Source organism: Aquarana catesbeiana, linkage group LG01 (assembly GCF_042186555.1).
Source record: "Aquarana catesbeiana isolate 2022-GZ linkage group LG01, ASM4218655v1, whole genome shotgun sequence".
Taxonomy (NCBI): domain Eukaryota; kingdom Metazoa; phylum Chordata; class Amphibia; order Anura; family Ranidae; genus Aquarana; species Aquarana catesbeiana.
This window is the reverse complement of record NC_133324.1, coordinates 964112707-964137977: the sequence shown is the minus strand read 5'-3', so window position 1 is coordinate 964137977 and position 25271 is coordinate 964112707. Positions and strand designations below refer to the sequence as shown.

At 45.4% G+C, this 25271-nt stretch overlaps 1 protein-coding gene across 5 annotated transcripts in view; it reads left to right on the top strand.

Annotated features, from left to right (window-relative positions):
* Nucleotides 1-25271, top strand: part of LOC141122069 (uncharacterized) — a 251763-nt gene that overhangs the window by 192266 nt on the left and 34226 nt on the right. For all 5 annotated transcript variants that reach the window (XM_073611891.1, XM_073611885.1, XM_073611866.1 and 2 more), the window contains exons 11-13: nucleotides 17110-17299; nucleotides 19304-19385; nucleotides 22955-23210. In XM_073611891.1, coding sequence (XP_073467992.1) covers nucleotides 17110-17299; nucleotides 19304-19385; nucleotides 22955-23210 — 528 coding nt within the window. The remainder of the gene's footprint in view (nucleotides 1-17109; nucleotides 17300-19303; nucleotides 19386-22954; nucleotides 23211-25271) is intronic.

Sequence of the window (25271 nt, the reverse complement as noted above, 5' to 3'; positions counted from 1 at the left end):
AATTGGTGTAAACGTGCCGGAGTTCTATACCATTTCGTGACTATTTTGTATCCATTCTCTTATATTGCTACATTCAGTGACCCCTTGTGGGCATATGTGAGGATAGATTCCCATTCATCATCAGTGAAATTGGTGAGTTTGTAAGTCTTTCCCCGAAGAAATTCTTGAGGTTTCTGTCTGTCTGAGTTATCCTGGAGGAAAGAGTAAATCATGGAGATCAAATGTCTTTGTGGATTGGTCTGGGAATACATTGTTTCGAACGGAGTGAGTGGTCTTGTCCATATGTCGTTTGCATTAGTCGATGTAAAAAAATGTCTTAGCTGTCTATAGGACTAGAAGGGGAAGTCTTTCGTGCAGGAAATGGATTTTAAGTCATTATGTGTGCGTATCCGCCCGTCAACAAAAAAGTGCCGAGTGTGAATAACGTCATATGGCCATTCTTGTAGTAAGAAAGTATTCGATTCTCCAGGGGGAAAGTCTGGATATTTGGTATAAATTCTTGGCTATGGAAAAAGCTCGCAATGAAGGGTAGATGAGTGGATGTATCTTAACGTCTTGGGGGTAGTGTTTCGATGGAATCCAAGTCAGGGTGTGTAAAGGGATATTACTAAAAGAATTTTCCAATGTGGTCCATAACTTACTTGTCTTATGAGTTTTCCAGTTTACCACTCTAGTAAGGTGACATGCTAAATAGTACTTATACAGGTCTGGTAACGCAATCCCCCCTTTCGTTTTGGTGCATGTCAGCTTCGTGTATTTGATACGTGGGGAGTTATTGTTCCGGATAAATTTTGAGCAGGCTTTTTTGTAGGACTTAAATAAAGATGGGGGCAATTGAATTGGAATCGTCTGCATAAGATATAAAAGGCGGGGTAGAACTATCATCTTTATCAATGCCGAGCGTCCAAACCAGGAAACATTAAGAGAGGCCCAGTTTTTAAGATCTGTCTGGATTTTCGTCAAGGTGTTGAGAAAGTTCTGCTCATAGAGGTCTGTTAGAGGCCTAGGAATTCTTATGCCCAAATATGTAATAGCGTCGTTTTGCCACTGAAATGGGAATGAGGACTGGCAGTGAGTAACCTCTGGTAATGGGAGAGAGACATTTAGGGCCTGGGATTTAGAGTAATTAATTTTGAAGTTGGACAGTATTCCAAAATGTTTAATGTCCTTCAACAGGTTAGGGAGAGATGTGCGGGGGGCTTGTAGTGTTAGTAGGATATCATCCGCGAAAACTGCTAATTTAAATTCTCTGCGATTGATAGAGATACCCTGAATATCGGGATTGGCTCTTAATCTATTGAGAAGGGGTTCAAGAGACAGGACAAATATCAAGGGGGATAAAGGGCACCCTTGGCGAGTGCCATTGCTGATGTGGAAGGCGTTCGACAGGAGACCATTGGCTTTAACCCTCGCTGTTGGGTTAGTGTATAGAGCATTAATATGTGCAAACATGCGTGGTAGAAGGCCAATGCCTTTAAGTACTTCTTGCATGTAGTCCCAGGCCACCCTGTCGAAAGCCTTCTCAGCGTCTAGGGATAACAGAAAGCCCTCAGCATTAGATGCAGTAAGCCAATGATGGAGGTTCAGGGTGCGGATGGTGTTGTCTCTTGCCTCCCTGCCCGGGACAAAACCTACTTGGTCGGGCAAAACTAGGTCTGGGATAAGGGGTAGTAATCTATTTGCAATGATTTTAGCATATAACTTGATGTCCACATTGAGCAGTGATATGGGTCTGTAGTTGGAAACAAGCGTTGGGTCTTTATCTGTTTTGGGTATTACCACTATCTGGGCTTCTAACATATGACCGGATGGGGCGAGTGGGTCTGAAAGGGAGTTGAATGCTGACAGCATTTTGGGTGCTAGCGTCTCTGAGAAGGTTTTATAGTATATTAAAAGTAGTCCGTCTGGGCCTGGGCTTTTACCAGCTTTCATTTGTTTAATAGCAAGGTTGAGTTCTTCTATGGTCATTGGGTGCTCTAAGGCTTCCGCTTTTTTTGATGAAATTGGTTTGGGACAATATTGGGACAGGAAATCCCGAATTTGCGAGGACCGATCTTGTGCGGAGGGAGAGTCTGGTGTGTTTTGTGGTAAGTTATATAACTTAGAGTAAAACTCCTCAAAATGTTTGGCTATGTCCTCATTTTTGGAAAGAAGTGTGCCTTGGGCAGTGCGGAGGTGGTGGATAGTAGAGGATGCTTTAGCTGCCTGAATTGTACGCGCAAGCAAGCTTTTGTTACCATGTTCATAGAACACATTTTGACCGAGGATATATCTTCACCTTGTGCGTTTCCCTAGTTCATGCAATAAAGAGGATCTTGCGTGTGTGAGGGCCTGTAATGTAGATTGGGAGACAGATTGTTTATGGGATGTTTCAAGTGTGTGGATTGTCGTGATAAGGGCTGTGATCTGTTCTTGGTGTCTCTTTTTTTCCCGCTGTAGCTAAGGCTATGAGTTTTCCTCTTAAAACGCACTTATGTGCTTCCCAGAGAGTTACAGGAGTGATACCCGGGGTTGAGTTTTCAGGAAATATAGTTGGATTCGGGCGTTGAGTTGCCGGATTGTTTCAGTATCTTTTAGGAGGGCTGGATTCAACCTCCATGTTTTGGTAATTTTTTGTGAGTCTGGAAATGTAAGGGTTATTGTAATGGGGTGGTGGTCGGAAAGGAACATGGGCTCTATTTTGGCTTGCGAAAGAAATGAGAGATCTGTTTGGGATAAGAATATGTAATCAATTCTTGAATATTTCTGGTGGGGTGGGGAAAAGTAAGTGTAATCTCTGTCTGTCGGGTGTATGGTGCGCCATGAGTCGTGTAAGGTAAGGTTTTGTAGTTGGAGTTTGATCTGTTTTAAGGCCCGGTATGGGAGTGTGGAAGTGCCTGTAGAGGAATCAAGACAAGAGTTCAGTGGGACATTAAAGTCTCCACCTAATATCAGTATGCCCGCTTGGAAGGAGTAAAGTAGGTCACAAATTTTCCGAAAAATTTTTACCTGGTGGTCATTAGGGCAGTAGATATTTGCTATTGTGATGGGTTTGAACGCGAACGTGCCTTTAATGAAGATGTATCTACCTTTGCTGATCAATCAGCGAGTCAGACAGTTAAAAGTCTGCATTTTTGGAAATGAGTATGGAGACTCCTTTTGTCTTAGAGGATGGATTCGTAGAATGTAAGGCCTGCTTATATATATGGTTTGTCAATTTAGGTATGGCTTTGGTTCGGAAATGTGTTTCCTGCAATATTATGAAGTGGGCTTTATGTTTCGTTAGCTCAGAGAGAACTTGAGATCTCTTTTCAGGGAGGTTTAGTCCTCTAACATTGAGTGACAGGCATTTAAGCGAGAGTTGTCGTTTGCTGGTGGCTTCCTTCTGCATGGTATTTGTGTAGTGAATGTTGAAGTTAGTGTATGTGAGTGTTGTTGGTGCACTCTAGTAATACTTGTCTAGTTGAGGGAGATCCTCAAAGTGAGTACAGGGAGCGGGATGGAGGAGCGCCCCCCCCCCCCCCAGTGAGAGTGAAACAAAAGAGAAGCGGGTATGAGAGGGAAAGAGGGGAAGGAGGGAGAAGGAGGGTGTTAGACGCTTGGGTGGGGTTAGTTTTGTACGAGGGGAGAGAGTATACCAGTTAATAGACTGGGTAAGTCAGATACCGGAGGTGGTAGTAGGCGTGCCTATCTACCTAGTAATAATTCCGGGTTGGTAGCTCTAGTCCGTGTGGACAGCTATGTGGGGTACGTAAACTTGAGTGGATGTGAGATCGGTCGCACTGGTGAGGGCGAATAGGGATATGTCTCTGCGTTGTGGGGTGTAAGAGAGCTACAGTTGCCTAAGTTTAAGTTTCGTAAGTCATAAGAGAATTATGTGAGGGGTATGGAGTATAATCAGACTACCATACGTGTAGTGGTCAGTCTCTAGGAACTAAAAGACTGGATAAGACTGGATAGGAACCCTGGAACTATGTTAACAGAGAGTAACTGAACAAATTAGAACAGAAACAAAAACAAAAACAAAACAAAACAATCAGTACAACACGGTACAGTAAATCCTTCCAACAAGGAGCGACACCTTGTAAATGCGGGAATAGCAGATAGCGGTAATGCAAAAAGGTTTTTGAACCAGGACTCAGTTATGTCTGCCCTTTGAGAAGGTGAGAAAAACAACCTGTCTAGGGTGGTCCTTTAATCCAACTCGCTATGGGCTATTCAATCCCTAAAAATGCTTGTTTGGCATGCAATGTAGTGAGCAGTGTGTCCCGGGGACCGGGTCTATCGGGCTTGCGATAAAAATAAGCAGGTTGTCTGCAACTGTCTAAGTGCTAATAGTTCTGACTACTCTTTGCATAAGATGGTGGTACTCTGAGCTTATGGAGCTGGTTTGGTGACCCTCCGAGGCTACCCGAGTACTTCATAGGTATGGAAACCGATATTCTAAGAGGGTGACCAAACCGAGTTGGGAAAGCCATCCCCATCAGCACATGTGCGGTTGAGTGCAAGCAATACCTGAGTAAAGGATGCATAGGCTATCATACATGAGTCCATGGCAAACATCACGCTCTTCCTGTAGCAGGCATGGAGTGGAAAGTCTCAGGGGTCCTCGATTTCCAAAGACAAAGTCTGCGAAGTGCGGTGCCTGCAAGAAGTCCTGAAATATGTCGGGTTCGGATGGGTTCGGTATTCAGAAGGAGTTGAGACAAGCAAAGAAGGCTGAACCATTGCTGGAAGGAAAATCAGAGTTAGTATTGACCATGTGTAAGCATGGTAAGCTACCCAGGAACATATCACGCCATCGGGAGGTTCCGACGTGGGGTGTCAGGTTGCCCAGGGCTGTGTGCAGGCATGTCTCGGCATGATAGGCGATCACCAGGAGATGTGGGATCTAACCTGCGGCATCTCAAGTGTTGCCTTTGGGCTTTGGGGGAAGAGTTATTGGAGACTGGCTTCCACGGTTCTGTGGGGCAATAGAATGAATACCACTCCAGGATATCCACCAGGGGTATGTCCAGTTGTTCGCAAAAGTTGGGCAGGTCTTCCGGGGTCCTAAGCAATGCTGTGCGACCACTGGTGGATGCAGAAAGACAGAAAGGAAATTTTCATCTGTACTGAATGTTGCGAGAGCGGAGCACCTCCAGCAGGGGGCGTAGGGTGCGTCTATTCTGCAGTGTGATTTGTGACAAGTCCTGGAATAATTTTACCTCGGTTCCATTAAATATTATACGTCCTTTTTCTCGCCTTTCTGAGGATTTCCTCTTTGAGGGGGAAGTTGACGATGCAACATATGATGTCTCTGGGTGGTTCAGAGTCACGGGGAGGGGGTCTCAGGGCTCGGTGTAGCCGCTCCATCTCTATGGGGGAGTCTGCCGGGCGGTCAAGCAAGTCATTAAAGATGGCGCATACTGTGTGAGGAATTGCGGCCTGATCAATCCCCTCCGGGACCCCCCTCACCCGTATGTTATGTCTGCGGCCTCTGTTATCTAAGTCTTCCACCTGTCTGTGTAGCTCAAACATGTGTGGCAAGTGGAGATCGTATGTTTTTTTGTACTTGCCTGATGGCCGAGGCTTGCATTCTGGCATTCTCCTCCACATCATTGATCCGATGGGTCATTGCATGGATGTCCTCCTTTAGGTCGGAGATCGCAGACATCATGGTGTGTTTTATGTCTATGGCGACCTTTTGGAAGTCTCTTTGGAAGTCAAGCAGGCTTGGATGCAGAACGCTGGGGTTGCCGCCGTCCATTAGCGGGTCCGTGATGCTCCTAATCGAGTCCGGGGATGAGGCCTGTGTGGCATGTGCGGCCTGCGACGTGGCCTGCGTTGCCTCTAGTAGTACTGACTGGCGGGTCCGAAATATGTCCGGAATGCTACCGCTGAGCTGCGGTGTGGGTTAATTTTGTGTCCGACGGACCGAGTCCGGCGGACATATTCGACCGTGTGTGGGCTTCATCGGACCTGCAACGGAAAATATGACAAACTTTAGATTTATAACATGTTTCAAATCTTTCCGACGGGCTCGAGTCCGGTCGAAAAGTCCACTCATCTGTATACTAGTCCGACTGACGAAAACCGACGCTAGGGCAGCTATTGGCTACTGGCTATCAACTTCCTTATTTTAGTCCGGTCGTACGTCATCACGTACGAATCCATCAGACTTTGGTGTGATTGTGTATAGGCTGTCCGTTATTTGGGAAAGTCCGTCGGAAGTCCCCGAAAGTCCATCGGATAGACCGTCGGACCAGTCCGGTCGAAAAGTCCGCTCGTGTGTACGCGCCATTAGCTTAGTGACTGAGATGAAGAGATCAGCCAGCTTGTGCAAGGGAAAAATGTGATTTTTGTACTCACTGTAAAATCCATTTCTCTGAGTTCGATGGACACAGTGCCTCCTTTACCCTGATCATTGGGTTGTATCGCCTCTGCAGGAGTAGGACTAGGCAGAACGTAAAACTTGGCTACGCCCCATGGGCTGTCCTCAGTCACTATATAACCCCTTCCCTGATCTAGGTATTCAGTTTAGTATCAAGCAGTAATAGAAGTATCACAAACTCCATAGAGGGGTGGGTGCTGTGTCCGTTGATGAACTCAGAGAAATGGATTTTACAGCAAGTACAAAAATCCCATTTTCTCCTTCGTTTATCGACGGACACAGCGCCTCCTTAATCTTGGCCATTGGGGCGTTCAAAAGCAGTGCCAAAGAAAAATGAGGGATGGGGAAAATAACCCAAGGTTAAACAACAGAGCCCTAACCAGGACACATGAGCCTCAACCTGGTCACAGGAGGCCCATCTGATAAAATATAAATTTAAAGAAAAACACCCCTCAAGAGGGAACCCCCCTCTTTAAGCAGCAGCCTGCAAAACCTTTCAGCCAAAAGAAGCATCCACAGATGCCAAAATATCTACTTTATAGAATTTAGTGAAGGTATGCACCAACAACCAAGTGGCATGCAATCCCAACCTGTGATATTGACGCTTGATGATGGAAGGCCCAAGAAGTACTAAGTGCCTAAGTAGAATGCGCCGTGACAGGGATAGGAGGAACCAGACCTTTAATAGAACAGGCCTGAGTCACCGTCTGTTTGATTCATCTGGAGATGTTAGCCGAAGAAGCGGCCAGCTCTTTCCTTGGTCCTCGTGTAACCACAAAAAGCGAGTCTGACCCCCGAAAGGACTCCGTGACTGCCAAATACACCCGAAGCGCACAAACCACATCCAAGGTATGCAAAGCAAATTCCTTGGGATGGGCCGGCTTGGTACACAAGGATGGCAAGACATTCAATTCATTCAAATGGAAGTCAGAGACAACCTTGGGCAGAAATGACGGACAGGGACGAAGAACCACTTTATACCTATGGAGTACTAAATAGAGACTATGACAGGATAATGCCGCCAACTCTGAAACCCTGTGGGTCGAGGTAAAAGCCACCAAGAATGCCACCTTCTGGGACAACATAGGTAAGGGAATTTTCTCAATGTTCTCGAATGGGTTTCTGGAGAACCGGTAGTACTAAGGTTTAAATCCCATGGCGGCAAAAGAGACCGAGCCACATGCCAGGCTCCTTGAATGAAGGTACAAACTAAAGAGCGAGTGGCTAGGGGGTCATTGAAAGAAGATTGCTAAGGCAAACACCTGGCCCTTGATGGTACTCAGGCCAACCTCTGCTCAACCCCCCCATTGCAGGAAGGTCAAGATCCGTCCTATAGAAAAGGAGTGAGAATGAGCTCCAATTGACTCACACCAAGAAATGTACGCTTTCCACGTAGAATGGTATATCTTACTAGAAGTCGACTTCCTAGCATTCCACATAGTAGGGATCACTGATTCCAACAAACCTCTATCTCACAGTACCTGGCTTTCAATGGCTAGGCCAATAAAACCAGCAACTGTAAAGCAGGATGGTAAATCAGCCCTTGGAACAGCTAGTCCTCTCTGAGAGGTATCTTCCAGAGGACATTTACGGCCACCAGAATGACCAGAAGATTTTCACCCTCGGTCCTTCACAGGCACCACAGAAGAGGAAGGTGTTGGCCCCGCAGTGGCACTAGGATGACTGCGGCGTCTACCAGAGGAACCCGCGAGATTGCCACGAGTCTAGGTAACTTCCTGTTAAAGGAGCAGAAGTTTGAGTAGAAAAAAAGATTACCCTGGTCAGTATTAAATCCAGAGTCCAACCCAGACCCAGGTAATACAATTTTCCTGGATGGGGATAGAGGAGACTGTGGGTAGTTTAGATGTCATCTGAACCTTTGCAGAAACTATATCCGCACAAGGAGACTCAGGGCCCCTTGAAGCGGACAAACTCTGCCCCTCTTCTATGCTACCCCCAAAAAGATCAATTCGTGGATCCCTTGACTCTCACAAAGGAGGTCCATGAAGCTAGAAACCCAATTATGGGTGAGGGCAGACCTTCATGTTAAAGGGGTCTTGTCTGCGGGATTGGAGAAGCCAGCTTTAGGCTTACCAGACCAAGATTACTTGGAACCTCCCAGGAAAGACTTGAGAGATCTGCTTCCCTTGTCTGCAGCCCAAAATTATTTCTTATGGGCTAAGAAGGAAGTCCCACGTTTGCGAGGGCCCTTCCCTTTCTTAGACTCTGGCAGGAAGGTACTCTTCCCCCCTGTGACACCCTTAAGGATGTCATCCAGGGTAGCCCCAAACAGGCGATCGCCTTGAAAGGACAGATCAATGAGAGCTTTCTTAGAGGCTTGGTCTGCAGACCAGTTCTTAGGCCACAGCACGCGTCTAATCACTACCACTGAAACTGAAAGTTTGGACAGCAAGGGAGTCATATCCAAAGATGCATCACATATAAACTGCAGCCCTTGGACCAACTGGTCTGCCAAGTCAACATAAGCAGCAGGAACCTGCTCACTCCCCAAAGCTTGGCCCACTCAGTCAGTGACTGAGACACCAGGGCTGAGGCTAGGACCGGTTGCATTGCCGAACCTGCCATAGTGAACATGCTGCGCACCACGGACCCTGCTTTCTTCAAAGGACAGGGAATCCTCTACTGGAATCATGGTTGCTTTATTCAACCTGGAAACTGGAGGGTCCACCACTGATGGAGTGGTCCATTTTTTAAAAAGGGATTCCTCAAAGGGCTAACGTACTGTAAAGCGTTTAGGGACTACAAAAGGTTGCTTTGGTTACCCCCACTGCTTATAGACAAGTTTGTCAAAATATGGTAGATAAGGAAACATCTTAGCTGCACAAGGTGCCTGGTGTGTACCAAAAGTGAGTGGCCACATTAGCCACATCCTCCATTTTTAATGTCTCACGCACCACAGTAACAAGTGCGTCTACCAGCATTTTTTCCTTCGCACCTGCAACCGTGGAGGAGTCTTTGTCACTATCAGATGGATCAGGGAGCGTGTTATCAAGTCCCAATGGACGGGCCACATTCATAGCAGCATCAGACTCAGAGTCAGATGAGACAGACTGAGCAGGAGAATGTGGAGGATGCTTCCTGCCTGATCTTTGCCCGAACGCACATCCATCCAGGATACTAGGGACTCTAGGACCGTCCTCAGTGCATTAACAGGGAGCTGAGGTTCTGAGGGACCAGGCGCCCCCAAAGGGGATCAGTGGGGGAGATGCAACCCTGAGGCTCCATGGAATAAGGGAGACCCTGCTGCACAAAAGCAGTTTTGGCACTGCTATGGACCCCCTTAAAGGTGCTTGCTGGTAAACAGATGACTCACCACCACCAGACTGGAGAACACCAGATCGGAACACTCAGCACGCCATGTGTCTCGCCTAAGTATGTGTCCCAGAAGGAAGAGGAGGAGCCTGGAAGCGCTGTGGATCTTGTGACTCGCTCTGCTTGTCTCTGCACAGCTCTGTTTGTCTCCAGCATCGTGCCAAACCAAGGGAAAATGGCCACTGGCCGTGAGATCACGGGCTACACCAACACCAAGACCAAGCCAGACTAAGGGAAAATGGCCACCACATTTTGCCAAAATGCTGGCAGATCGTTCCCAGAGCACACAGAAGCCTCCAATGCCCCCTCTGCATTGGGACCCCCCCATCAGGTGCTGTTCCCACACTGGCACACCAGCCCCCCCAAGAGAACACCCACAGAGGGAGATGCACTGGGACCCCAATGGCTCCAGGAACTGCAGCCCCAACAATCAAGGCAGTATACACAGCAGCACATGTGTCCCCCCTCCCTCCACCTCAGGGAACACTCACAGTGGGGTGGATAGAGGGGAGATAGGGGGAAACCCAGCTTAACTGAAGGATGGGAGGAGGGATCCTGCAGGCAAGTCTGACCATCCCTGGAGAGTACCTGCGTCCACCACACCCCCCGCAGAGAAGGAGGGAGGACTGTACTTGCCCTTTCTACGGCTGCGGGTATCGCTCCAGACAGGACCCTCGCCACTGAAATAGGGGACTGTTGGCCAGAGGGACAGTGCGACGGTCGTATGTGACTCTGCAAGACGTTTAACTCACAGGCCAGCCTCCGTCTGTTGAGGCTACGTCGTGGCCGACCTAGCGCGTAGCTGCGGTCTTCGCGTGCTCGCTGGCTGAACTGGGGAGACCACTGGATCTAGATTATCCAGCCCATCCCTCAACTTGGCAGTTGATTGTAGACCTCCCAGGAGAAGCATGGTAGGAAGAAAAAAATAAAAAATTACTAGGATCAAAAAGATCTCAGCAAGGAGCTAGGTCCTTACTCCTGACTAGACAGAAAAAAACGGAATACCTAGAGCAGGGAGTAGGTTATATATTGACTGAAGACGGCCCATGAGGCATAGCCAAGTTTTATGTTCTGCCTAGTCCTACTCTTGCAGAGGCGATATAACCCAATCTTCAAGATTAAGGAGGCGCTGTGTCCATCGATGAACAAAGGAGAAATCCATTTTTTTTACTTTCCTTGCACTTGATTGGGTATTCTTTGCAAAATGAATTTTCACTACATTCCCTTGCAAGGTGAACAACCTATTATGCTTAAGTAAACCAACCCATCTATCCCTGAATGAAACCTCAGGTGGAGCTGTTTAGAGGGAGGGTGAGGAGTCACTGCTCTGACATACTATTATTAATACTAAATATAGTTACATAGTTACATAGTAGGTGAGGTTGAAAAAAGACACAAGTACATCAAGTCCAACCTATGTGTGTGATTATGTGTCAGTATTTCATTACATATCCCTGTATGTTGCGGTCATTCAGGTGATTATTTAATAGTTTCTTGAAGCTATCATTTCTCCCCGCTGAGACCACCGCCTGTGGAAGGGAATTCCACATCCTTGCCGCTCTTACAGTAAAGAACCCTCTACGTAGTTTAAGGTTAAACCTCTTTTCTTCTAATTGTAATGAGTGGCCACGAGTCTTATTAAACTCTCTTCTGCGAAAAAGTTTTATCCCTATTGTGGGGTCACCAGTACAGTATTTGTAAATTGAAATCATATCCCCTCTCAAGCGTCTCTTCTCCAGAGAGAATAAGTTCAGAGCTCGCAACCTTTCCTCATAACTAAGATCCACCAGACCCTTTATTAGCTTTGTTGCCCTTCTTTGTACTCGCTCCATTTCCAGTACATCCTTCCTGAGGACTGGTGCCCAGAACTGGACAGCATACTCCAGGTGCGGCCGGACCAGAGTCTTGTAGAGCGGGAGACTTATCGTTTTATCTCTGGAGTTGATCCCCCTTTTAATGCATGCCAATATTCTGTTTGCTTTATTAGCAGCAGCTTGGCATTGCATCTACTAGGACCCCCAGGTCCTTTTTCATCCTAGATTCCCCCAGAGATTCTCCCCCCAGTGTATAGATTGCATTCATATTTTTGCCACCCAAATGCATTATTTTACATTTTTCTACATTGAACCTCATTTGCCATGTAGTCGCCCACCCCATTAATTTGTTCAGGTCTTTTTGCAAGATTTCCACATCCTGCGGAGAAGTTATTGCCCTGCTTAGCTTAGTATCGTCTGCAAATACAGAGATTGAACTGTTTATCCCATCCTCCAGATCGTTTATGAACAAATTAAATAGGATTGGTCCCAGCACAGAACCTTGGGGAACCCCACTACCCACCCCTGACCATTCTGAGTACTCCCCATTTATCACCACCCTCTGAACACGCTCTTGTAGCCAGTTTTCAATCCATGTACTCACCCTATGGTCCATGCCAACGCACCTTATTTTGTACAGTAAACGTTTATGGGGAACTGTGTCAAATGCTTTTGCAAAATCCAGATACACCACGTCTACAGGCCTTCCTTTATCTAGATGGCAACTCACCTCCTCATAGAAGGTTAATAGATTGGTTTGGCAAGAACGATTCTTCATGAATCCATGCTGATTACTGCTAATGATATCATTCTTATTACTAAAATCTGGTATATAGTCCCTTATCATCCCCTCCAAGAGTTTACATACTATTGATGTTAGGCTAACTGGTCTGTAATTCCCAGGGATGTTTTTTGGGCCCTTTTTAAATATTGGTGCTACATTGGCTTTTCTCCAATCAGCTGGTACCATTCCAGTCAATAGACTGTCTGTAAAAATTAGGAACAACGGTCTGGCAATCACCTGACTGAGTTCCCTAAGTACCCTCGGATGCAAGCCATCTGGTCCCGGTGATTTATTAATGTTAAGTTTCTCAAGTCTAATTTTAATTCCGTCCTCTGTTAACCATGTAGGTGCTTCCTGTGTTGTGTCATGAGGATAAACACTGCAGTTTTGGTTACAGAAGCCCCCCGATTCACTCGTGAATACTGAGGAGAAGAATAAATTCAATACCTCTGCCATCTCCCCATCCTTTGTAACCAGATGTCCTTCCTCATTCTTTATGGGGCCAATATGGTCTGTCCTCCCTTTTTTACTGTTTACATACTTAAAGAATTTCTTGGGATTTTTTTTTGCTCTCCTCCGCTATGTGTCTTTCATGTTCTATCTTAGCCGTCCTAATTGCACCCTTACATTTCTTATTGCATTCTTTATAAAGTCTAAATGCTGAGGATGATCCCTCAACCTTGTATTTTTTGAAGGCCTTCTCCTTTGCTTTTATATTCATTTTTACATTGGAGTTAAGCCATCCAGGATTTTTGTTCGCTCTTTTAAATTTATTACCCAATGGGATACATTGGCTAATGCCCTTATTTAATATGCTCTTAAAGCAAACCCATCTCTCCTCCGTATTCTTTGTTCCTAATATTTTATCCCAGTTTATGCCTTTTAGCAAGGTTTGTAGTTTAGGGAAGTTGGCTCTTTTGAAATTCAGTGTCTTTGTGTTCCCTTCATGTTTCCTATTTGTGTGATTTATACTGAAACTAATTGACATGTGATCGCTGTTACCTAAATTGCCCCGTATTTCCACATCTGTGATCAGGTCTGTATTGTTGGTAATCAGTAGATCCAGTAATGTTTTATTTCTAGTTGGTGCGTCTACCATCTGACCCATAAAATTGTCCTGCAAGACATTAAGGAACTAGCGAGCCTTAAATGAATGCGCGGTTCCCTCCGCCCAGTCTATGTCTGGATAATTAAAATCCCCCATTATGATAACACTTCCCATTCTTGCTGCTAATCCAATTTGTGATAGGAGATCTGTCTCCACTTCCTCCCTCAGGTTAGGGGGCCTATAGCATACTCCCAGTATTATTTTCCCCTTAGCTTCATCCCTTTGGAGCTCTACCCATAAGGATTCCACCTCCTCCCTAGCTCCCTCAGTGATGTCATCTCTCACATTCACTTGTACATTATTCTTGATATATAGGCATACCCCTCCCCCTTTTTTACCCTCTCTATCCTTGCGGTATAGGGTATACCCTTGAATGTTTGCCAGCCAATCATGAGAGCTGTTGAACCAGGTCTCTGAAATTCCCACAAAATCCAAATCCTCCTCGTACAACAGTATCTCTAGATCACCCATCTTGTCCACCATGCTCCTGGCATTGGTGAACATGCCACATAGTTTAGACCGGTCGCATATTGTCCTCGTATTGGGTGTTTCAAGATTGCAACTAGGACTTGCTACTATACTCACCTTGTGTTTTTGTGCTTTGGTTAACCTACCACTAATGCCCCCAATACTACCCTCTGGAATATCTTCCGCGCTGGCTATCACTGTCTCTGGACCCTCCCCCCCATCGCCTAGTTTAAAAACCCCTCTAACTTTTTGGCCATCTTCATTCCCAGCAGATCTGCACCCTCCTCATTTAGGTGCAGTCCGTCCCTTCTATAGTACCGGTTACCGACTGAGAAGTCGGCCCAGTCCTCCAGGAACCCAAACCCCTCCTTACTACACCAGCTCTTCAGCCACTTGTTTACTTCCCTAATCTCCCTCTGCCTTTCTGGTGTGGCTCGATGTACCGGTAGTATTCCTGAGAACACTACCTTGGAGGTCCTTTTCCTCAATTTAGCACCTAAGTCCCTAAAATCGTTCTTTAGGACACTCTATCTGCCTCTGACTTTGTCATTGGTGCCAACGTGCACCATGACAGTCGGGTCTTCCCCAGCCCATCCCAGTAATCTGTCCACAAGATCCGTGATGTGCCGAACCCGAGCACCCGGTAGACAACATACTGTTCGGCGCTTCAGGTCTTGGTTACAGATTGCCCTCTCTGTCCTTCTAAATATGTCCCAATACTTTTGACAATATAGTGTATGTGCTGTTTTTATTTGAGGTGCCTTAGAACCTTATGGAATTCTAGATTTGTCAATCAATGTGTATCAGATCTGTTGCCCAATGGTACTTTATATTTTGATTATGACCATTACAGGTAAAATCAATAACAATGGAATAATAGTAGTTGTTGGTTGAATAATGTGTTTAATTATGTAAGAGCAATGATGGGAAATTGAGACTCAGGTTTTTAAATTGACCCGCCCACTCCACACCATCTATTTAGCATATCAATCGTATAGATACGTTGGCTGCCAGCTTCTCCGTGACTTGACAAAGCACATGCGTGTGAAATGCGTCGTCACTGAAGCCCCCATGCTTGCGTTCCATGCTGGCTCCTTGTGGCTCCTTCCTTCTTCTGCTCAGCGGCTGGTCCTGACATCATCCGCATCGCGCCGGCGCGTCTAGCCTGGACACACAAACAGACAGCGATCCACAGGCTGTCACTTCCCCATTCTCCCAATGGCCTCCCCACTGGAACTTGGGTGCGAGATTCCATCTTAGCCCGGAGTTTCTGGCATTGGGATCACTTGCTTTTATTAACATTTTAATGACTTGTTTATTACAATAATTATTAGTTAATTATTTGAAAGAAACAAATGTGTTTTTTCTTTGCATCTACTGGGCGAACTCTTTATGACCTGCATTACATCCACCCAACCCTAGAAGGATTACCACAATATAAAGATTTGCTCCTAGGGCCATGAGTGCTGCTTCTCCTTGACTGACTGAATTTTAGGTGGGGCCCTTTGGTAATGTCGGGGGCTACAATTGGGTCCTCCATATCAAGAAATTTGACCACTATTGTATTAACCGACAAGGGTTTACATATTCTTTAAGGGGAAATCCACCTGCCTTCAGGCTTCCCTGAAGAGATGAGTTTTCAAGGATCTCCTAAAGGTGGACAGATTAGAAGATAGTAGGACAGATTAGGGTTGGGAGTTCCAGAGGATGGCAGAGGCTCTGGGGAAGTTCTGGAGGCATGCACAGTACTCTCCATTGACATAACAATAAGTGTGCTGTGAAGGCAGAGAGTGCTATGCTACAATGGTGACTCCAGCACGCATGTGCAGGAGTGATGTCATCATGGCCTTCCAGTTCATATGGCCAGAGAGTACAAACCAAGAAAGAAGGCCAAATGAAGAAAGAAGCACTTGGAGTGGTGACAGCCCAGCACTGGAGGGCTCCATTTGAAATATTTGTCTGTCATATCGTGCTAGTAATCAATGCATACCAGCACACTATGGCATTTCCTGCAGGGGGGCCATTTTAAAACTTTTTTTTTTTTTTTTTTTTTTAGTTCACTACCAGTTAAAGTTTCTTCATAAATTCAAACAGAAAATTCTCCTCAATTCCACAGCATAGCAACATTTCAGGAATGAAGAAATCTCATCTGTAAGCCTGGAGTGTGTGAACAGCACAATGAGACATTAAACATTTATATATCCCGCTGATCTACAAATAGGCCATCAATGTGGACTTCCAGCACTCTCTAGTCAACCAATAGGCCTTCTGATAAGAGTGAAAATGTAGTCCATGGATCGTATAGACCAGGGGTCCCCAAACTTTCTAAACAAAGGGCTGGTTTAGGGTCCTTCAAACCTGATGGGGCCGGACTGTGGCCAGTGGAAATAAAAAATGTCTTGGTGTCAGTGGGAGTAAACAATGCCCTATCGTTGGTATTAGGTGAATGACTAGTGCCCCATTGTTGTTGTCAGTGGGAGGAATAGTGCCCCATCATTGGTGTCAGAGGAGGGAATAGTGCCCCATCATTGGTTTCAATGCAAGGAATAGAGTCCAGGAGTAGCCAGGCCTTGGAAACCCAATAAGAAATAATAATATTCTGAGGTTGGCGATCATTGTACCAATGACATCTGAGCAGATCTAAGTGGTTGTATCCTTCTACCCGCCAGGCAGTGCTATGCCACGTACACACGACCGGACTTTACGGCATACTTGGTTCGGTGGACCGGAGTCAGCCGGACAATCCGATCGTGTGTAGGCTCCCGCAGACTTTTTTTTCCCCAAAAGTCCGAAGGACCTAGAAATGAAACATGTTTCAAATCTTTCCTTAGTAACTCCGCCGGACTCACTTCCTGACGGAAAGCCCGCTCGTCTGTATGCTGGTCCGACGGACCAGATACCATTTCACATTTCCAGTTTCTCCTTACCTCATGATGAAATATCCTGCTGTTTAGGGAGCTCAGTAGCTTCATGGGCCCTTCTGAGATTTCCTTCAAAGTGTCTAAAATAAGGCAGCTAGTGTAGAGAAGTGTTTTCCTTTCAGATAACCCATGAAGCTCTAGAAATCCTGTGTCAATGCTACCCTATAATAATGTTATTAACATAAAACAATTTAAAAAATATATAAATGTAAAAATTGGCATTAAATCATCATATATTTCCTTTCAGCTTACTAAAGAACCAATTTGCTTATTTTTAATCTTTACTACATGATCATCAAATGAGTCATATAAAGTATAATTCCTTGTAGATGAATATCTCAGCCTGGAGGGATTACAATGTGTCCTTTGCTGTGGATGAATCTCTCCAGTTTCCACCCAATGTGACAGAATATAAAATCCCCCTCCAGTATGGGACCAACTACACCATCACCCTCCGAGGACTCACAACATCTGGGGTTAAGGAAGTTACAACCGAGAACATTGAGACTGATATTGGAGGTGAGTACACTGGCAAACATGGGAATTGTAATATGTTTGGTAGAACAATTAATATTCATAGGTTTGAAGCAGCGGGGTGTTTGATCTTGTTTCACAATGGAAGGTTCACCTCTGACACCAATCTGCTGCAGAGACTTGATGATCAGCTATAGTGGCCATTCTCAACCAGGGTTCGGTGGAACCCTAGGGTTCCCCCAGAGGGTGCTAGGGGTTCCATGAGCTATAGCATATATGATGGTGCCTGGATACAGGCCTGGGACAAGGGGTGGGCTAAAGGGGGGGGGCTGCCCTGGGCACAACTTGTATTGTAGGGATTGGGGGTGCCACAAGTTCCTTTTACTATAAGGCTGACAGAAGTAGTGACAGTGGCATCACTACTTCTGTCAGCCCAGCGCTAAAAGCTGCAAGGAGAGGAGGAGCAAGCCAGGAGGAGGTGCGGACTGTGCTCTCACTCCCCCTCCTCCCCATAAGCTCACACATAATGAAGGGGGGGGCACATCTTGGCATCTTTGCCCTGGGCACTGGATGATCTTGTCCCAGCACTGCATATACCCACACTGAACACACTGTGCACGCACCCACATTGTACACACTGTGCACCCACACAGACACATACAGACTCATGTATAATAAAGGTAGGGTGAGGGGGCCACAGTTTGGCATCTTCGCTCTGGGCACTCTGTAGGGAGGGGCACTGAAGATAAGCCATTCCTCCATGTTTTCCCATTAACTCGTTTGGCACCAAGTCTGTATCACACATGGGTACCTTTGTTCTGTGCCATTTTTATCAATGCCCTGAGACAAGGCTAAGGCCGCTGTGGGGGGAATGCTCAAACATAAGGTGGGTCTCTGCTTTTAGAAATGAATGTACACCATGTACAATTGCACCATATCTGTTCTCTACTTAACTCTCGGGTCCCCATGACAAAGTACACCTTCTCTGTAACTTGCATTTAGGAGGGACACGATGAGCTTTGTCCACATCCACCTGTGCAGCTAATCACCACTACCTCACTCCCAGTAACGGTATATGGTCAAGCCCTGCACCCAGCGTGGTCCAATTGCTATGGGAGACAGACCACTCACGGAGAGAGCACCAACAACAACTCCCTCCTGCAAGAGGCTATCCCACCTATCTCGGCACACACTTAACGACAGGCTGCTTGGTAGACTTGGTATCTGCACAATGCACCAACTTCGGTACTGACGTCTTCATACCTCAGTGTGTCTAGTGACCCGAACTACAGACTATGCGTGCTAGTTATTTGCATTACACCCCTTAAGTAACTTCAGACCAGATGGGAACAAAGTTTCAAACCTTTACTTACAAAAGTATAAAATGAACATCTCAAAGTCCAACATGCAAGAACAAGATTTTTCCTATATCTCTACTCCTAACTCAGGCTGTGTGCTGCCCCAGTGCTGGAATCTTCGTGGATGATCTTCAGGTAGTGATGACTTTCTACATCACGGCAGTGGCAAGTGACATTCCTCTGCTCCTCCCAAGGGGGGGGGGGGGGTTTGGGCGCTCTCGAATCTTCTCCCTTACAGGGTTCTATTACAGGCTCTGGGCCTCTATGCTCAGGGGCAAGGGGGGCTCTCTGCTCTGGACCACTGTCCCTCCTTTATATCACAAGATCAGTGGGTTGGACACAAAGATGACCCGCTAAAACCAAAGAACCAGGAAAGGCATTAACTCTAACCCTTCCATTCCAGGGCAGCACCTACTGTAACTAACACAAATTCCAACCTTTTTACAACCTCATGCCGGCACTAAATACAGGGATGCAAAAGACAGTCTCTCAGGTTACTCTCATTTTCAGTGAATTAAACTGTAAATTATATCAAATGATACTCGAAAGCAAGCATTACCCAATGTTTGGTCCAAGTCTAAACTAATTCTACAGTTTGCAGTTTCCATATCATATGTGGTCAGATAGTCATTCCTGGCATACAGCAGATCAGTTCTGTTTTTTGATCAGATTACTGAATCTTCCTTTCCAGATCCTCCTCTCCACATGGAGAAGACCATACATGATGACATTTTGCAGCTCTACCCAGTTCTTAATCTGAATGGGCCAATCAGGTAAGAAATATTTGCTCAGCGTGTAAAGAAGAATTACAGCATGCCACACTATCAGTGCTCATCGGTGCCACATATCAGTGCCCATCTTTGAGGCATATTAGTGCCTCCTCATCAGTGCCACCTAATCAGTAGACTTCAGTGCTGCCTCATTAGTGCCCATAAGTGCCGCCTCATCAATGCCCATTAGTGCCGCCTCATCAGCGCACATCAATGAAGGAGAAAAATTACTTATTTACAAAATTTACTGACAAACCTAAGAAAACATTTTTTTTTTTTTAATTTCGGTCTTTTTTCATTTAAAAAAAATAAAATAAAAAATCCAGAAGTGGTTAAATACCACCGAAAGAAAGCTCTATTTGTGTGAAAAAAATTATAACAATTTAATTTGGGTACCGTGTTGCATGACCACGCAATTGTCATTCAAAGTGTGACAGCGCTGAAAGCTGAAAATTGTCCAGGGGAGGAAGAGGGTGAAAGTGCCCGGTATTGAAGGGGTTAATGAAAAAAAAAGTCTTTCAATGTATATCAATCATCAATCACATCATGCAGAAATTTTAGTCCACATCAATCATGATAAACAATGGCCCCTGACCCGAAGAAACACCAATAACGTTCGCTTGACAGTTTCGCTTCCCCCTGTTGCTGAAGTAAACAGGGGTGGAGTCACTTGGTGATGTCACGGGGGACCCGCCCCCTTATAATGTCATTGACCATATATGGACATGTCTATTTATGGTCAATAACTTCATAAGGGGCGTCATTGGGGAGGGGTGACACCACTTCTTTGTTTACTTCAGTAGCGGGGGAAGCAGAGCTGTCATTTAGCCTCTCTGCTGAAGTAAACAAAGGGGCGGGGTCACCCAGTGACATCACAAGGTGACCCCGCCTCTTTTTGTTTACTTAGCAGTGGGGAAAGCAGAGCTGTCCTTCTGCACCGGAAAAAAACCAGGAGCGGTCGGGTTAGAGGGTCGGCGGTCATCATTCATTATGATTGACATAGACCTACATCTCTGGATGATGTAATGGAAGATGGATGTACATCGGGGGATTTCTTTTTTTTTTTTTTTTATTAACCCCTTGTCTACTGGGAACTTTCACCCACTTCCTGACAGGCCAATTTTAATTTATTTGAGACAGAGCTTTATTTTGGTGGTATTTAATAACAGCTGGGTTTTTTATTTTAAAAAATAAAATAAAATAAAAAATGTTTTTTTTTTTGCTAAATAAACGTAAAAAGACCGAACATTTTGAAAAAAAAATATTTACAAAATTTTATAGCAGAAAATAAGAAAAAATAAGTAATTTTCCCCCTTCATTGGTGTGCACTGATGAGGCTGCACTGATGGGCACTAATAGGGTGCACTGATGGACAGTGATAGGTGGCACCGATGGGTACTGATGAGGAGGCACTGATAAGGGCTGTACTAATATGTGGCACTGATAGGCACTGGTAGGCAGCAATGATGGGCACAGATAGGTGGCACTGATGAGGAGGCACTAATGGGCACTGATGAGACGGCAATAATGAGGAGGCACTGATGAGGCTGCACTGCTATGTGGCACTAATGGACACTGAAATGCTGCACTGATGGGTACTGATGAGGCGGCACTGATAGGCAGGACTGATGGGCACTGACAAGCTGCAATGATAAGCAGCACTGATAGGCATCACTGATAGCCGCTGACAGGCAGCACTGTTGGGCAATGATTGGCAGCACTGATGGGCACTGATTGGCAGCACTGGTGGACACCGATTGGTAGCACTGGTGTCCACCAATTGGCAGCACTGATGGGCACTGTTGGGGCTGACTGATCATCAGAACACTGATGATCAGTGCCCTGATTATCAATGTAGATGTCCCCTGTGTGGATTTGCCGGTTATCGGCTCTCCTTACGTGCTGTCAGCTTGAATGCTGTCAGAGAATGACGATAATCAGCAAATCCTGTTTACACTGTGATCAGCTGTGATTGGACACAGCTGGTCATGTGGTAAAGAGCCACTGTGATTGGCTCTTTACTCCAATCTGTGATCAGATCACAGAACCCTGCTGATGCGTGCCACATGGGCCACGGGAGAAGTGCGGTCATGGGAGGACATCTATAGACGCCCTCCTGGCAATGTGTGACCGCTCTGTAGCCATCTTTTGGCTATATTGTGGTTGTGAAGAGGTTAAAGGACTTGTCAAACTGTGTTGTGTTTTTATTCACTTCTGCATTTTTTTGGTGAATGTGTAGGAGTATGTACTGTACCTTCACATAGGGAGGCTGGTATCTGGGGGGGTTCCAGATTCTTATAAGTAGTCCCTGCACACTCACAACCACCAGGCCAGGGTTGTGGGCAAGAGGCCCTTGTCTTCCTCAACATGGGAAAAAGCCAAAGTACCACCCATGTTCAGGGCATGTGGTCTGGTATGGTTCAGGAAGGGGGGCTGCATGCTCATTTTCCCCTTTCATGGCCTGCCTGTCTGAATGCTCGGATAAGGGTCTCATATGGGTTTTGGGGGGAATTCACTTCTTTCTTTTTTTTTTTTTTTTGCCGTGAAGTCCCCCCCAATCCTTACCAGACCTGAATAAATGGGCTTTCTTAATGTTACATAGTTAGCCAGGTTGGAAAAAAGACACAAGTCCTTATAGTTCAAACAACGTTATATGCAAAGGAACAATCATTAGTGTGTCTTTGGTACCACTAAATGAATCAAACATGTATGAAGGGGGCCTTAGAGTTACAACTGTTTAAGGGCAACTATTTGTGCTTTTTTTCTTTTAAACTCTTGTAAGTATTAGATCTGGACATATGGTATGGAGGAAGCAGTGAGCATTCTGGGTACTTTTGTGTCCTTTGAATTTCCCTTCAGTTTTTGATTTAGGCTTTTGTCATTAACCAGAGTTTTAATGGTTTCACTCTAAAGCCGGCCATGGACGGTTCAAATCTTGGCCGGTTCAATAGGGAGGCTGGGTATGAGCAGGCTGTTGGACTTTTCAGGTGACTTTTTCCAGCAGCTATAGCCACTAGCAATAATCACTGTGTGTTTTCCCGGCTGGGACGACTTCCCCCGCCAGGAGAACACTGACTGTGTCGCATATATTGTAAATATCTCCTAAACCGTGTAGGTTTAGGAAATATTTCCAGCACCTACAGGTAATTAATATAGGCTTACCTGTAGGTAAAAGTGGTTATATAGAGTTTACAACCACTTTAAGTGAGCACATCGGGGAAGGGAAAGATTCCAAAGGAGGACAACAAAGATAAAGGAGAAGGGTGCGAGATAACAAGGGACTGAAAATCACCCCATCTGCTCTTTGTTATGTTACATATAGGAGCCCTGGGACTTTAAAGATCCTAACAACCCACCCTTGCTCTGAACAAACATGGAGCCTCTGTCTATTTACATGTTTGCTCCTTAATTTCTGCAATGTTTGAAAAAATGTTCCTGAAATATGATGCAATTAGAGCAGAATGTCTTTATCTGTGTTAATATAATAATTACAATTGGAAATGATGGACAGCAGAGATAAGCACACATTATATTTGCATAGCTGAGATTAATCCGGTATTTTCTACCTCCAGATCTTATGAAATAATTGTCTTCGGCGGTCAGGATGGAAATTCAAGAAAGGAGTGTCAGACTTTCAAAACCACCCTGTACAATTTCAGCTGGTCTCTGAGCCGTTATACCGCGGCTGTCGTTCCTGTAGAGAACCTCACCAAACCCAGAACCTTCATCCTGGGGGATAACCACCATTATAATGGGTTCCACAATGCTCCTCTTATCCCCAACCACAACTACACCATCTACATTCGGGTCACCAGCCGATGGAAACACGTAGGTCTATACTGATGTCTTCCTGGTGTGTGGGTGCCATGAATGAGGTCTGATAGTCTCTGTTTTCTGAAGATTGTGGTGGAAATGATAATTAAGGGAACTTCTGAACGAAAGAAAATATCAGTTACTTGAAAATTTTAGCTGATCTCTGGACAAAGGAAGTTATTTTTCTGTATGTTTGGCTTCATGTCTCACTGTTTGCAGTTTGTAGGCAGATGCAGTCTACTTTCTCCACTGGAGGTGGCGCTCTTCCTTAGCGGCACTGCAGTTGGAGAGGAAGTCAGGAGGAATGGTGTTCCTCTGTGGTTTCCTGGGTCACCGGGGAAGTGATCCAATTGAATGCTGCTGCCCTGTGTGACTCTGGTGGCCATTTTGGGTCAAGCAGAGCCTATTTAAGACCCTGGCTCCCAGGCCGGGCACACATTTTGAGTGGGTAGAGTAGGGACAGGTACCCTGCCTGGTAGAGACAGAACTAGCGGTAGGGAAAGGTTCCAGATGAGGACTGAAAGCGTAGGGCTCGCAAGTTCTCTGGACATCTTCCAGCTTGGGCAAGAGACTACCAGGCTGCATTCTTCCCCTCCTAACAGGCGCTGTCAGTTCGGGCTGAAACCTGCTCTCAGATACCCGGGGACATTAATGCCATGACTTGATTTCATGTGTTTAGAAGGAAATCAAGCAACTGCAGGAATGGACTGAAAAATAAGGATCATTGGAGTAAACTGACATTTTATTTATTTTTAGTTATTGATGTAAAAAGTTAAACACATGATGCTTTGTAACTAACCAGATGAACCATCTATTTTTAGGTGTGGTAGGAAAGAGGGGAAAAGGTTGTGTCTATCCTGTGTAAGTCATTGCTGCAGTGTGTGTAGTCTGATCTCCCTGCCTTTCTAGTCCCCATAAAGCAGCACCTTCCTTAGTAGCCTATAGAGACCTACTGATCACTCCTGGAGCTGCCGCCTGCTGTTTGGGTAAGGTCAACATGAAATATTTATGTGCAATATTTCATGTTTACCTGCTTGTCATTTTTATTGTTATGGTTAACTCCACTTTAATGGAAAAAAATAGCAAATTAAAAAAGTATAATCTAGCATATACAATTGCGACACAAGTCATATTGTAATTGAATGTTATTAAAAATGACTTTTTATTTTCAATCTGCAGCTGCTGTAATATTCTGTAAAGTGCAATGCAATATGGCTACCTGGAGGTGTTCTGTACACAGATGGTATACAGAATGCCCCCCAGAAACATAATTTCCTGCTTGTGTGATTGGCTCACTGATTTTCCCAAAAGTCTGCACTAAGATAGGAGTCAGATTGTAGGCATTCCCTGCAACAACAAAAAAACATTATTGGTCAGATACATCAAATAGGAAATAATGTCTTAAAAGGGATGCGTTACTGCAAGTTTAATGCCATATATTTCAGTGCGTTATCTTCCGTTTAATGCAGTACAATTCAGTGCGTTACTGCAAGTTTAACGCCGTATTTTTAGTGCATTCCTGCAAGTTTAACGCCATATAGTTCAGTGCGGTTACTTCAGGTTAACGTAGTACAGTTCAGTGCGTTACTGCAAGTTTACCGCCGTATATTTCAGTACGCTATCTTCCGTTTAATGCAGTACAGTTCCACCAAACACCACTTTCCATTAATTAAAGTGCATCCACGTACACATTTCCACATCTATATTACATTGTGTTAAAAAGCACCCCCCAGTCCATCATGTCTGGGAGGAGAAAAAGCAGCAGGCACTGTAACGGGGCCAGCAGCGTATGTGTCCACAGGCAAATGGGGACGTGGTCAGTCCTCAGGCAGGGCATCATTTCCTCTGTTTAATGAGTTTGCCCGTGCTATCCAGCCACAGCATGCAGAGGAGGTGGTGGACTAGCTTACTAAACCATCCTCCTCATCATCTATCACCCAAGCTGAGACTGGTGCACAGTCCACTGCAGCTGCCAGAGTGGCTAAACCTGCCTCCTTGTCCACACCTATTTCTGCCATAGCCCTAGCATCAGGCATGGAGGAGTCAGCGGAGTTATTTAAACACATCGTTAGCCAC